A 14,762-nucleotide genomic window follows, 5' to 3' on the forward strand; every position below is an offset into this window, starting at 1 on the left:
ATAACTAAGAGAAGAAGGTATTAGAATTAAAGAGAGATTTGTGGTCTTCCTGAAGATGGGAGTCTAGTTGGGATTTGAAGGAATCTTAGGGAAAGCAGGAGGGGGAGAGGTCAGAATGCAGAGTATTCCAGATATGGAGGATAGTTAGAGAAAATGCCCATAACTAAGACACGAATAGATGTGTTGTATCCATATCAAATTGCCTCAAATTGTATTCAGTTCTGAGTACCACAGTTATAATAAGTAGGATATTAATAGCTCCTGTAGAAGTAGCCCTTTAATTTTGTAAGTTGGGAGTAATATATTTATTGACAATTATACCATTTTCATGCAGCAAAATGATAGCTCAAACTGAAGCTTTTTGGTTATGCTTAATAAATTTTGCCACCAAGACTTGTTTGCAGCCCTTTCCAGATTCTGATTAGATTATTTTAAAAAATTTCAAATATGCTATTACCAAGGCATTCATTACCTTACTTTATCTGCATTAATCAGACTTAAATACTATATCCACATATGAACTGAATTCTTTTTGTTTTTGAATGTTTTGTGTGGCTGAATCCCATTTGCCTGAGAAAACTCCAGATATTTATAGAGATCCTCTTACTCTAGGACACTATTTTATGATTAGAGAACTCTTCCATTACAGCCTTTCTCATTTGTATTGACCTTTTTCATTTATAGGATTATATAGGGTCATAGAATAAAAACTGGCGACTGTAGAGGCTATCTAGTTTCACTCCCTCATTTTGCAAATGAGGAAATTGGAGAGTTTAACTGACTTGCTGCAAGCCACACAGATAGCAAAGAATAGAAGCTAAATTTTAATCCAGGTCCTTATACTCCAAAACTGTTCCTACTGTACAGTACTGCCTGTTTCTAGTTGCAGAAGACCATTGACAATTTTCAGTATTTTTATCAAACTGCCTTTTTATGTTTGTTATACAAAGTCTCAGAGTGTCATTTGAAAGCAAATCATTGATGATAATGATGTTCATCTGCACATTTTAATTTGAATCCACAATCAGCTATTTAGCTGTTCCTGAATTTGATTATAGACTGGAGAAGACTATTGTTTTGCCTGAAATAGTCTACATTTATTCATCCACTGTTGACTTGATAGTTTCCTCTCTGGTTGTAGCCATTTATATGGATTAGAGCCAAGTAAAGGCTGAATATAAATCAGGTGCTATTTTGGGGACTGCCCTAAAATAGTAATTTATATTATCAAGTTTTTTAAAATGAATATCATTATTATAATAAATATATAAAAACAAAGATGGCAGAAAGAGTTAAAACCAACTATATATATAATAAGTAGCAACTTTTATGATTAAGTAAAATTACACTTATAAGGAAGAGGTGATTTCTAGGTAGAGTTGAAAAAGCGTTTTTAGTAGAGTAGAATGGAATTAGGCGTGTGTGTGTGTGTGTGTGTGTGTGTGTATGATTGAATATAGAAAGGATGAAAAAGGAATAGAAGTTGCTGGAGAAGCATTTATATAAATATAAATTATTAGAAGACCTGTGGAGTTTTAAAAATGTTTCTCCTATAAATGGAAATTAATTTCAATCTCTCTCTTTCTCCTCTCACAGGAAGATCAGAAATGAAGGTACACATGCACACAAAATTTTGCCTCATTTGTTTGCTGACCTTTATTTTCCATCAGTGCAACCACTGCCATGAGGAAGGGCATGACCATCATAATCACAACCATAATGATTACCAAATCTCAGAGGCACCATATCTTCATGGTGGTATAACAGAATCGGAGGCAAGTAAGTTTTCAGTGCCGGATGCTGAAAATGAAAAAAAATACTACATTGAAAAACTTTTTGCTCGCTATGGTGAAAACGGAAGATTGTCATTTTTTGGTCTGGAGAAACTTTTAACAAGCTTGGGCCTTGGAGAGATAAAAGTAGTTGAGATTAATCATGAGGATATTGGTCACGATCATGTTTCTCACTTAGATATTTTAGCTGTTCAGGAAGGAAAACATTTTCATTCTCATAACCATCAACATTCCCATAATCACTTAAATTCAGAAAATCAAACTGGGACTAGTGGAATGTCAAAAAGAAACCACAAATGTGACCCAGAAAAAGACACAGCTGAAGTACCTGTAAAATTTGAAAATAAGCATTCTCATGACCATAATCGCCACCCCCATCACCATCATCATCTGCATCCTCACCTTGACCATAACACTACACACCACTCTCATAATGATTCCATGACTCACAGTGAACATGGAGAGCCAAGCCATGCTCCATCATCTGAGACTAACACAACTCAGGAGCAAGCTGAAGTTAAACTTCGGAAACCTAAGAAGAAGAAAAAAGGAAAGAAAGTTACTACACCTGATTCTGCCCCTAACCACAATCAGGGAGAACAGCATGAGCATAATCGGGTCCACAAATATGATCATGTACACCTTCCGGAACATAATGGCCACCATGGTCACCAAGATCCTGATCCTCATAATGAAGAGCATTGGCACCCTCGAAAGCGGGAAGCCCCCCACAAGCAGAACGATGTGAAAAAAAATGCAGTCTCTTCAGCACATAGTCATAAGGATCATAGTCACAATGAAGAGGTAAGTATGGAATGAGACTTCTCTTAATGATTCTTAATATTTGGATAATTAAAGATGTTAGAAAGCAAAAATAGTCATTCAAATTTCAAGCTTTTCTCAAATAGAATATGTATGCTGTATGAGGAATAACATTTAGACCAATATAGTGAGGTAGTAGAGGGTGTGAAGAGGAGGAAGGTATGAGACTTACAATGTAGAAAAGATCTAGTGGTAAAGAGCTTGAATGCCAAACAAAGAACTTTGTTAGATCCTAATGGTAATAGTCAACCACTAGTAAACTAAAAATGGCTCTTAAATTTTAAAGTAAATTGAAACTTTATTTAAAATATATGTATGTATGAATGAGACAAATCCTTTAGTTAAAAGGTTGTGGAGAGAGTTGTTACTGAGAGGGATGAGATGAGAAGAGAATATTTGGAACAGCCTCCAGAGGGATTGGAATAGTAAATTAATTAGAAAGGAGCAAACATTGCTTTTACTGCAGTAAGAGCCCACTTAATATTAGGTAACATTTATAGTGGACCCACTTAGCACAATTGCATATTTTTTCTCTAATCCTTCAAAGGAGGCAGAATTTTTCCAGAGATTTGAAAAAATTAGTTTACAAAAAATTAATAAAGATAAAGCAGTGTGGCATGGAGAAGGGGCTGGTCTTGGAATCAGGCTTCAAATGCTGTCTGTAAATATTGATACTAACAATTTCTCAATGCTCCAATGACCTCCAAGGTGCTGATCTTCATTAATGAGGTAGTTCCTTACTGGAAATTCCTAACCTGATAACACAGATTTGGCTTTAAAAAAAATAAAAAGAACACCTCCACAGCCCTCTGATTTTATATAATTTATCCAAGAGGAAAATTTCAGAACACCTAAGTACATCTTGGCTTTTGTTGGCTAACCTCTGCTGGCTCTTTTTCCTAAGTGTTTATGAATATAGTATTAGTACCAACTCCTGGCTTCTTCCTTCCTATCTGCCTGCAAATAGACCCTACTAGATATTATCATCTATCTCTCCTGTCTTCCTAGCCAAACTTCTTGAGAAAGCCCTTCTTCTTAAGTTGCTTCTACATCTTCTCTCTTCATTGGTTTCTAAATTCTGTATCCTGGCTTTTAATTACTGATCCAAATTCAGGCTCTTAGTTCATAGCACTGGCCTTTTTGCTTCCAGGGCTCCTTGAAACTGGGGCTAGATCCTTTATAAGGAGATTTTTAAGGAAAGAGATGATACCCAGTTTTGAGTCAGTTTCTTTTTACTATTCATCAAGAAATACTCATTGTCTTAAAGGCACACCTATGCTGATATATAAATTTTTCTTTTAATTGAAAAATTTTATTTAACTAATTAATTTAGAATATTTTTCCATGGTTGCATGATTCATGTCCCCCGCTCCCCTTGGGTTTTACATGTGTCATTGACCAAGACCTATTTCCATATTATTAATATTTGCATTAGGGTGATCACTTAAGAGTCTACATCTCTAATCATATCCCCATTGATCCATGTGATCAAGCAGTTGTTTTTCTTATGTGTTTCTACTTCCACAGTTCTTTCTCTGGATGTGAAGAGCGACAAACTTTTTTAAAGATCACTTTTCCATATTTTAGGAATTTTGGGATAATTATACTACTTTAGTATATTTTTTTAAAAAAAGTTTTTGAAACAGAATGACCATCAAATTTGTTGTCTTCCGTGGTTCAGAATGCTCTTTCACTTTTTACTTCTTAAGCATACACATAGCATGTGATGTTTAAAGGTCTAGCCCAAGGATCCATTGCCAAACATGTAGTGATACATCTAAGTGCAAAAAAGGCCTTAGAGCCTCGTTACATAATGTTAAGGACAATCCTGAAGGACAAGAATAATCTATTTGCTTTATCTTAGTGTTTTTTTACTGATAAGATTATAGAGCTCTACTTGATAAAACCATCTTTTTTCTTCTGCTGCTGCCTTCTAGTCAGTGCTTGGTACCCAGAACAGCTGTGCTGATTTACTTTTGGAGAGAATGTTAGCAGCAGATGTTGTCTTTTTTTCCATGTTTATAGAAGAAAAATTGATGTGCTTTCTACAAAAAACTTTTATTTACCCTATTGTATAGCTAAGCATTTGACATTTTGGACATTTTAAATTTATGATAACTACTAATATTAAGGGTTTGGGGCATGTAGGATTCTTAATACAAGTTACATTTATAATGGATATCTATTTAGCTTTTCCCTTTAAATGGTTCAATGTTTTTTTAACAGTACAGTTTTATTTAATGTTATTTTCCTAATAGTGACATATATATTATAATATGTATTGAAATGGATTTGTTTCTTTGCAGTGTTTGAATGTTACCCAGTTATTACGATACTATGGTCATTGGGGCAACACTCCAATTTCTCCTGATCTCTTTACATATCTTTGTCCTGCATTGTTGTATCAAATTGACAGCAGACTTTGTATTGAACATTTTGATGAACTCCTGTTTGAAGATATGAACAAGGATAAAAATATAATCTCTGCAGATAAAGCAAATATAGGTGCCTCAGGTAAGAAAGACTGTGTGTTTATCCTAAATAAAACATTCCTAAATAATTTATTATTTTAAACAAAGTTTTGCATTTGATTTTTATTACTAGGGTCTGTGTATATTCTTTTGTAATGGGGAAAGTTAGCAGTACAGTTCACTTCCCAGTTTAGCCTGAGCTTGATTGAAGTCAAGACAAAAAAGCATTTGTTAAGACCATCTATGTACCAGACACTGTGTTGCAATCAGGCTCTGCTGCTCATCAGGAGAGATTATGATCAGTCTTAATGCAAAGATTGTTTTTTTAAAAACAAAGTAACTTTTATATTGAAGTTTTTCCATAGCCAGAGAATTGATTTAAAGATAGGAAAAAAGAGATTAGGATAAAGGAATGTTTCTGGATTTACTATTTTTAAACTGAGCTGCTCATAATATTATTTCTTTTAATATTGCCCAAATAAAGCATCTGAATTAAGATTAATTATTTTAGAAAGATAAAGATTAAAGAAGTGAAGTTTATAAAATTATGATAGCTGTGAATATAGTTAACAAGGTTGTATACAAATTGTAACAGGATTCAAAGGCACTTAAGCTTTGAAACATAAGATTTTGAAGTAATGCCTTTTATAGAATAAGAATATGAATACATAAAATAGAGAATTTTTAAAGTATGGTATTCCTAGATATTGAGTGGACAGAAAGGATGGAAACCAGTAGAGTTGAGTCTCTGGAAGGGAGTCAGTCTTTAGAGAAGAGAGTGAATAAGTACCACAAAGCTAGGTAGATGAGCTAAATCATCATCTAGATCGAAAAGGTATGCCCTCTTGGTAAGTAAAGTTTCAGATCTTCTCAAGATCCTGAAAGATATGGAGAACCAAAAAGGTTGGGATAACACAGAAGAGCTATAATGAATGTATTGTCAACTATGATTTTGAGCTTTTTCCTTTAGTTCTTTTGGGGTGGGGGAGGGCAAGGGCAAGGTTCCCAAGCTAGTGTTTGAAATCAGAGAAGAATCATCCCAGGAAATACTGATTATAATAGGAACATGGGTTGAAGTTCTCTTATCATTTTTTCAAAATTTCTTTAATCATGTTTTTCTCATTAAATGTAAAGAGAGGCAATCTATTCTTCTCCCTCTTCCAGCCTTTTTTTCTCCCTTAACTCTTCTCTTTCCCCAGTCCCCTTATTTTTAGGAAACAAAATACTTTTAAAAGTTCTAATTCATTGTTTAGATTTCAGTGATGAATTACAATTTTCTAATTAGCATTTACAGTGTACTATTGTCATATTCCATACAGTCTAATGAAATTTTTGCTTGATGTTTGAGTGGACTTAGTATTAGCAGTTATTGCACTCTGGAGAGAATTAAAGAAACTGTGCTTGTTCTAATAGTGAATATTGATTATTCATTTGCAGGTGCTTATTAGCATTGTCAGAAATAAAGCTTGAATTAATTTTGTCCTAGTAGATGTTAATAATTGTTAGAAAACGTTCTGGAAGTAATTATTTTTAATGACTGCTGCATCATTAAGAAAGGTTAACTTGTTCTATATAAATCTCCTGTAGTGACACAGCTACTACCTCATTAACTTTGTTCAAAGACTGTTGTAAACCAAATACAGTCTATGCTGCCAATGGAAGCAAATCGTTTGTTTCACAAGATAGGCTGATTTAGTCATAGAGTTGACCCTAGCATAATTACCAAGGGGGGTTGTGAAAAGGCTGCTAAGCATTTTCTGCCAATTAAAATGCTGAAACAGTGAAGAAAACTGTCATCTTGCACATGCTTTGAACCAAGTTAATTAGAAAGTTTCCACAGATGAGCACTCCTTTTTAAAAGAATGCATTTTCTATCTAGATAATGAGAAAGGGAGTTGGCGAATAACTTAAGTTTGAAGATCTTTAATGTTTTAAGTGACCTAATTTGAACAATAAGTGAAGCTAGTTGTAGACATTTAGCACTTAAAAAATTGTTTATTACACCTGCTATTTTGAGTACGAATAAAGAAAAACATTTGCTGGTCAAACATAGTCTATATACTTAACTCCTTTGGCAAACTTCTGAAAACAGACCTTTTCTTTGCCACCTATTTACCAAATAAATTAGATTTGAGCCAAGAACTGGAAAAGAGTAATTTGCCTTTATTATCTATAGTAACTGCTTATAATGTCTAAATAAGTGACAGGATCTAAATAAAAATTTAAAATGTGGAAATTAGAATAGTAATTTAAATGTTTTTTGAAAACATTAAGTTATATGTTCATCTAATTTTCCTAATTTACACAGAATTGCCTTCTTGAGACTCTAAAAAGTTTGCCAGAAGGATTAAGACTTTTCCTAAAAAATGGAGCAGTCTTTAAAAAATGTTTGATGCAAGTAAGATCTAATTATAAGTTTAAAGTAAATAATTAGATAGGTCTACAATGGAGCCAATATAAGTGAGTGATCATTTTAAGAAATAAGGGAGACCTTATTTTGTATGATGAGACAGAGGATCAGAGGATCCAAAACACTTCTAATTTGTACTAAAGACCTAGCAAGCCTTGTGCTAAATTATGATAGATGAGTAATATAGAAAGTTATAATTCTTTATCTTGGAAGTTAGACTGATGGTTGTAGTCTGGCAATTTTTGTGTGACTGTAGGTGGCTACTCTATAGTATTCTTATTTTGTATTCTATGTAGTGATTGGACTAAAGCTATTAGGTGGTCCTGAGTTCAAGTCCAGTCGCAGGCATTTATTAACTCTGACCAAGAGCAAGTCACAATCTCCCTTGGCTTCTGTCTCCTTATCTATAAAATAAGGATAATAATAGTATCTATGTCCCAAGGTGAGATATGTGAGGATGAAATGAGATAATATTTGGAAAGTACATTGAAAACCTTTGCATAGTGTTGTTACATGAAATTAGATGATACTACTATTATTGTTGTTATTATTAAGTAATACAGTGATTCCTTTGATAATAAAATACTAATATTCATTGTCTTATGCTTCCATGAGACAGAAAAGTAACCAAAATTGATAGGTCACCTATTTGTAATATATATATATATATATATATATGATATTCTTATGAATTGACACTTTACTTTTTAAAAAGAATATCTGGATTTTTTTTAAAAGCATAGTACTTTAATGTTCTCTTTACCTATCATATGTAAAAAGTTAAATTTTCAAAATTCAGCTAATATATTCATCACCAATATTGAATGTTAGATAAAAGTAGACAAATGTCATTACCTAATAGAGACTATAAAGTTTAAAAATAAAATTAGTTGATGTTTGAAGGAATTGTTTTATCACACAATTAATTGGTCCTCTCTCCCCCAACCGTTTAATTGACCGGTTGTTCTGGCATTCTATAAAGACAGCCTCAGTTTTATAGATGACTCAAATTGTTGCCATAGCCACTACCTTCACATCTGTCACTTTTTCTGCCAGCTGAAGCTGGGTATAAATGAAGCCTTTTATAACCTCTTATTTGGCTTCAAAACATAAACTTCCACTTTTCTTCATTACATGAACTAAAACAAGAAGGCATTGGAGGATTTTGAATATTTTTCATTTAAGACCATTTACTCAAGTTCATTTATAATTTGAAATTTCCTTTAAAGTCATTCTCTAATATTTTTACATGGTAAAACATTTAGAGAGGTAGAACTTAATTTAGGGCTTGAGTTCAAACCCTAGTTGTTATTTAATCTGTCTAGCTTGCTCAAGGCCTTAATTTTCTGAGCTACAAAATAAAAGATTAGACTCTAGTAAAAATCCCTTCTAGTTTACTTGCACTTCATTCTATCCTTCTATTCTCATATCTATTTGGTTGCCAAATTCTTTAAAAAAATTATATTGTTTTCCCCCAGTAGAAATCTACCTTTCAACCTTTCCAGCTCAATATTCCCTTACTGAGAAATAAAGAAAAAAAAAAACACTACAAACATATATAGTCGCTCAAAGCAAATATCCACATTGTCCTTATCCAGAAGAATATTTATTTCATTTTGTTTTTTTAGTTCTTCTCTGTCAGGTAGGTAAGTAATGTCAGTGCTCTGGAATCAGGGTTGATCATTATTCTGATGAGTTCTTCACTCTTTCAAAGTTTTTTGCTTTTATGTTATTATTGTCTTATAAATTTTCCTCTTTCTGTTCACTCTGATCAGTTCATAATAGTTTCCTGGGTTTCTCTGAAATCATCTTAATCATTTCTTAAAATACAATAGAATTCTTCCACATTTATATTTCTTAATTTTTGTTTATCCATTCTCCAATTTATGAGTATCCCCTCAGATTCCCATTCTTTGCCACCTCAAAAAGTGCTTTGATATTTTCTACATTACTTTGTTTTGTTTAGAACTATTCTCCTCTTTGGGGCAGCTAGGTGGTATAATGGATTGAGTGCTGGTCTGAAGTCAAGAATATTCCTCTTTGAGTTCAAATTTGCCTCCAGACATTTATGTTTGCCTTAGTTTTCTCATTTGTAAACTGAGCTGGAGGAGGAAATGGCAAACTACTTTAGTATCCTTACCAAGGGTCAGGAAGAGTTGGACACTCCTGAAATGATTGAACAACAATTCCTTCCTTTAGTTTTCAGTTTCCTTTTCCCTCCTGTTTCCCTGTTGAATTAAATGTATATCTATACTCAGCTCTGTGTATGAATATGCGTATTCATCCTTCCATTAACCATTTTAGATGAGAGTGAAGTTAAAGCATCAGCTGTTCTCTCCCCCACCTCCTCTTCTATTTATATATAGTTTATGTAGATGTCTACTTGTATATCCTAATTATGTGATATTATTTCCTTAACTACCGTTTCTTTTCCTCCACAGTGTATTTATCTTCCTGTCTTTTTCTGTTCCTCTTTTAACATCATTAAGACATAATAGAACCACTCTTAGGTATTATCTAATTAAACTACTTCTGTGACCTTTAATGTCAGAGGCAATCATCTCTCCATATTTAAATATAAGCAGTTTATCTTTGTTTAGTCCCTTATCATTGTTCATGATTACCTTTTTAATATTTCTTTTAACTTTGTATTTGAACTTCAAAGTTCAACACAACTTGGATCTTTTTATCAGGAATTCTTGGTAATCCTCTGTTTCATTAAAGATCCATTTTTTCCCCCTCTGGAATTATACTCCATTTCACTGGATAAGGTATTCTTGGCTATTAGTCCATATCCTTTACCTTCTGGAATTGTTGTATCTTCTCTTTTATAGTCATGACTGCTAAATTGTATGTAATCTTGGCTGTGTCTCTTCAGTACTTGAATTCTTTCTGGAAGCTTGCTCAATTTTTTCTTTGATCTGGAAGTTCTGGATTTTGGCTCTGATGTTCCTGGGAGTTTTCATTTAGGGATTTCTTTCATGAAATGACTGTACTCCTTCTTTGTCCTCTGGTACTGAGACTGAGTGATTTATGAATCCTTTCCCCTCTTTATCCTCTCCCCACCATATTTCAGATAATGGGAAATATCCTAGAGGAAGCAATAGAGTTTAATGGCAAAAGCTTTAAAGAACCAAAGAAAGCAAGATCTGACATTGAGTTTGCCCTATTTTATTTATTTTGCAAAGTAGAAAATGTCTCTTGTAAGTGTCAATAGTTAATAGTCACTTAGTCCCCAAAATTAAATGTTGTGCATGTGGAAAGCCTGTCATAAACTGGACTCAAGTTAGAAGATCCCCTAAGTGGGAAATTTGGATTGAGGAATCCACACAATAGAAATTTAATAACTCTACTAAAACATTATGTAAGATGCCAGTAATTTTTTTCTCAAGTACTAAATATCATTAAACTATGGGCTAAACATATATTTATATTTCATATTATAGTGGATAATTATGTAGTTGGGGTTGTTCATGTTCTTAAAATTTTCAAGTTAAACCTGTATCAAGTTACTTTCCATATTGTTATGATTAAGTCATTTAGAATTTTATACAATTATTTTGACATAAATGTTAAAATCAAATTTAGGAAGGAATGTATTTCAAGATTCTTCTTTGAAAGGGTAACTTTGCTAATATTGGAAAGATTATAGTGTAGTTCTATGAAAATGATTAAATGAGAACTGATCAGGTCTAAATGTGATAAATTAACAGCAATTTAGTCTATTACATAAATTTGGTGATATTGTTTTGACTAATCTTCAAAAGCTTATGCCCTTTTTTTTTTAGCAAAAGAATCAGTTTTATGGAAACCTATATGTTTTAATAGACACTATTAGCATGTGACTGTAACTTAACCATGTGTGCCTCAGATTCCTCATCTATAAAAAATTGGAGAAGGAAATGGTAAACCATTTGTCACAAAAAGTTGGACATGACTGAATTAGAAAGGAATTATAGTTGACTTATGACTACACACATTTCAAGAGCTGTACATATTATTTTACTATTAAAAAATTCTACTATTCAAATTATGAACACTACTTTGTTTACAAATTTATCTACTAAATGTGTCCCCTGATTAAAAAGTCATTGTGGCACAGTAGAAAGAAAGCTCGATTTGAGGGTGGAAAACCTGAGTTCAAATTGTAACTGAACTTCCTTTGCCATTAAATTATTCTGGATCTCAGTCCATTCTTTATATAATGGAGAGGTTTGACCATAGAGGTTTTATTTTTTTCCTTTATTAGTGTAGCTTTGTAGCAAAGAGCTAATCCATACAACATTAGTAAAGATAGTTTTTTGTTTTTTTTTTTGAAATAATATGGAATCCTGGTTATCTTGTTTTCCAAGATGTTTTTTTCTTTTATCTTTTTAAAGGAATTTTGTTTTTATCTTGGTTTGTGGCAGTATTTCAAAGAAAAGGCAAATTATGAAATAACATGTTAATTCTAAAACAGCTTTGTCTTTTGGCTTGCTATCTTGCCTTTGCCTTCCTCTACAGTGAATAACTATGGGAAAATTGCATCATCAGACTAGAATCATTTAAGACAAATATAGAAAGAGTATGTTCCTTAGAACCACAGACCTCTGCTTCTCTTTCCTTTGTGTTTTTATTCTTTTGTATTGAAATCTGTTATGGTCATCTTTCTAAATGTTGCCTATTTACCTACTCCAAGAAGACTAAAGGAATTAATGCCTATTGGCTGCTTGAAACTGCATGACCTGTATACTTTACTTATCACATTTCACCAGTGCTTCATTTCCAGGCTTCTTAAGTCTAGGGCCAATCTATCTTCGTTGTCCTCTAGGATTTTAGGTAGGTTAAAACTTAAATGTACATTGCAACACCCTTTGACCCTAGGGATCCCAACCTGCCATAGCTTAGGACTCTCAGGAACCCTAGATTGCAGCTAAGACCTACCCTCTCAAAGTGGAAAATGTATACTAAGAATTCTCTTGAGCTAACAGATCAGAAGGTCACTTACCTTGCATTCACCCTGGTGAGCCGCATGATCCCTGCTTGTTGACTTCTTGCTATTATTAATTTCTTGTAGATTAAATTATCCTAGCATATTTATTTTGTTGTTGCTGTTGTTCTTAAATTTTATTTAGAATATTTTACCATGGTTACGTGATTCATAATCTCCCCTGCCCCTTTCTCTCCTCCCCACTCCTAAAGCCGACAATATATATAACCACTGGGTTATACATGTATCATTGTTCAAAACATTTCCATGTTATTCATATTTTTCAGTAGAGTGATACTTTAACATCAAAACCCTAATCACATCCTTATCGCACTATGTGATAGATCATTTATTTTTCAATCCACAGTTCTTTTTCTGGATGTGGATAGCATTCTTTCTCCCAAGTTGCTCTGGATTGTCCTAGGTCATTGCATTGCTGCTAGTAGAGAAGTCCACTACATTTGATTGTGCCACAGTGTATCAGTCTCTGTGTAAAATCTTCTGGTTCTGCTCCTTTTGATCTACATCAATTCTTGGGGGTCGTTCCAGCTCACATGGAAATCCTCCATTTCTTTGTTCCTTTCAGCACAATAATATTCTCAGGGCATGTTTGTTAAAGTGATGGCATCTCATGTCACTCAATTACATAAAGGTATTGATGAGAAGTTAAATGGGTCCTACTGGATTTTGATTTAACTTCATGCATGCTAACTGGTTTTTCATTTGTTTTTGGTGAGGGGCCAAGGGAGTGAAGTTCACCAAAAGTTTCATGCTGCACATTGGTTAGTTTCCTGGATGTTTAATTTCTGGAGAAGTAAAATTGTGTCTCAAATTTACAGGTTGACCGTTGTAGAAGCAAACTTGTTTCCATAGACTCAGTTATGTTGTCTCATAGAATTACTTGGTTGTGTAGAGACTACTCTAGAGCCCTACTTCAGAGTCTTCCTAGTAGGCAACATTCATCAACTCTTCTTCAGTATGTTTATATTTCTAAGAACTAATAGAAAGACATTAGGTTCTGATTCTGGGATTCCAGAGATTTTTCCTAGATATTCTAATGCAGTAGTATTAAATTCAAGTAGAAATAGATTCCTGTGGGTGACATAATTACTTAAAAAATCACAAATTAATATTATTACTATGTTGTAATATTTATATTATCTATGTTGTATTATATTTTTATTTGCTAAAAATTTCCCAGTTACATTTTAATCTGTAGTGCTTGCACTACCCCTGTTCTAGAGCATGTAGTCTAGAGATAGCTAGGTGGCATATTGGGGTGGATTGAGAAAACCTGTGTTGAAATCCTGTCTCTGGTGCTTACTACCACTGTGACCTTGGGTGAGCCACTTAACTTCTTTCAGTTTAGCCTTTGTTTTCTCATCTATAGAATGGGGAAAATAAATTTACCTCACTGGGTGTTGAGAATAAAATGAGATAACATGGGCAAAGTACTTTATAAGCCGTAAAGTGCTAAATGCTAGTCATTATTGCATAATGGATGTCTCTAACTCCTTGATAGTTTGTGCATTTTCAGAGCCCCCTTCTGACCCAGAATCACAGTTCTTGAGAAAAGGACCCTCTCCAAAGTCTGTTGTAAGTGCCTTAGAACTGAATATATTTGACTCCCAAAGCCAAGAAGGATAAATCTATAACCCATGCTTCTTATCTATTTGATAAGCAATATGGACTAGATGACCTCATAGATCTCTTCACATTTCCAGAATTCTGAGATGTCTAAGAATTGTGGTTATTGATTAAAAGTTTCTCTTCTTTTAATGTTACTAATGCCAGTGACTGTGATGCCTGTAACTGAACACAATTTGTTTGCGTAATTCAGCATCCTGTGGTCAATTAAAGAATTTCCATTTTGTTATCTATCTCCGTTATTAATAGAATGGTAGAGCTGTAAGAGACTTTGACTCTTATTTAACCCAACCTATTTTCCAAAAAAAGTAAACCAGACATATTTCCCTCACCTAACTTCTCTTTGAATTTCAACTATGCTCTACAAATTTTCCTTTTCTTTTTGTCATAGTATTAGTAGAAGTTCCTTTTGTGGATTCACACTGCTATATTTTATTAGTGAATAGCATTTATAAAATTATAAAATTCAGTAATTTTTTTGTGAAGATATTGAAGTAAGCAAAAAATTTTAAAAACTTATGACAATTCCATTTCATTTATGTTGGCTAATGTAAAATAGTAAGTAATTCATGTGTTCAAATGGAACATTAGATTAGAACCAACTATTCAAGTCCAGTCTGGCATCTACTTATGACTTCAACTAGAAATTT

General features: G+C 33.2%; 1 protein-coding gene across 3 annotated transcripts in view; it reads left to right on the forward strand.

The window, feature by feature from the left end:
- The window catches only part of SLC39A10 (solute carrier family 39 member 10), a 146,115-nt gene that overhangs the window by 110,531 nt on the left and 20,822 nt on the right, over nt 1-14,762 (forward strand). For all 3 annotated transcript variants that reach the window (XM_056794138.1, XM_007494539.3, XM_007494541.3), the window contains 2 exons: nt 1,597-2,597; nt 4,922-5,129. In XM_056794138.1, coding sequence (XP_056650116.1) covers nt 1,608-2,597; nt 4,922-5,129 — 1,198 coding nt within the window. In that variant the 5' untranslated portion in view covers nt 1,597-1,607. The remainder of the gene's footprint in view (nt 1-1,596; nt 2,598-4,921; nt 5,130-14,762) is intronic.

This window comes from Monodelphis domestica, chromosome 4 (genome assembly GCF_027887165.1).
Source record: "Monodelphis domestica isolate mMonDom1 chromosome 4, mMonDom1.pri, whole genome shotgun sequence".
NCBI classification, from domain to species: domain Eukaryota; kingdom Metazoa; phylum Chordata; class Mammalia; order Didelphimorphia; family Didelphidae; genus Monodelphis; species Monodelphis domestica.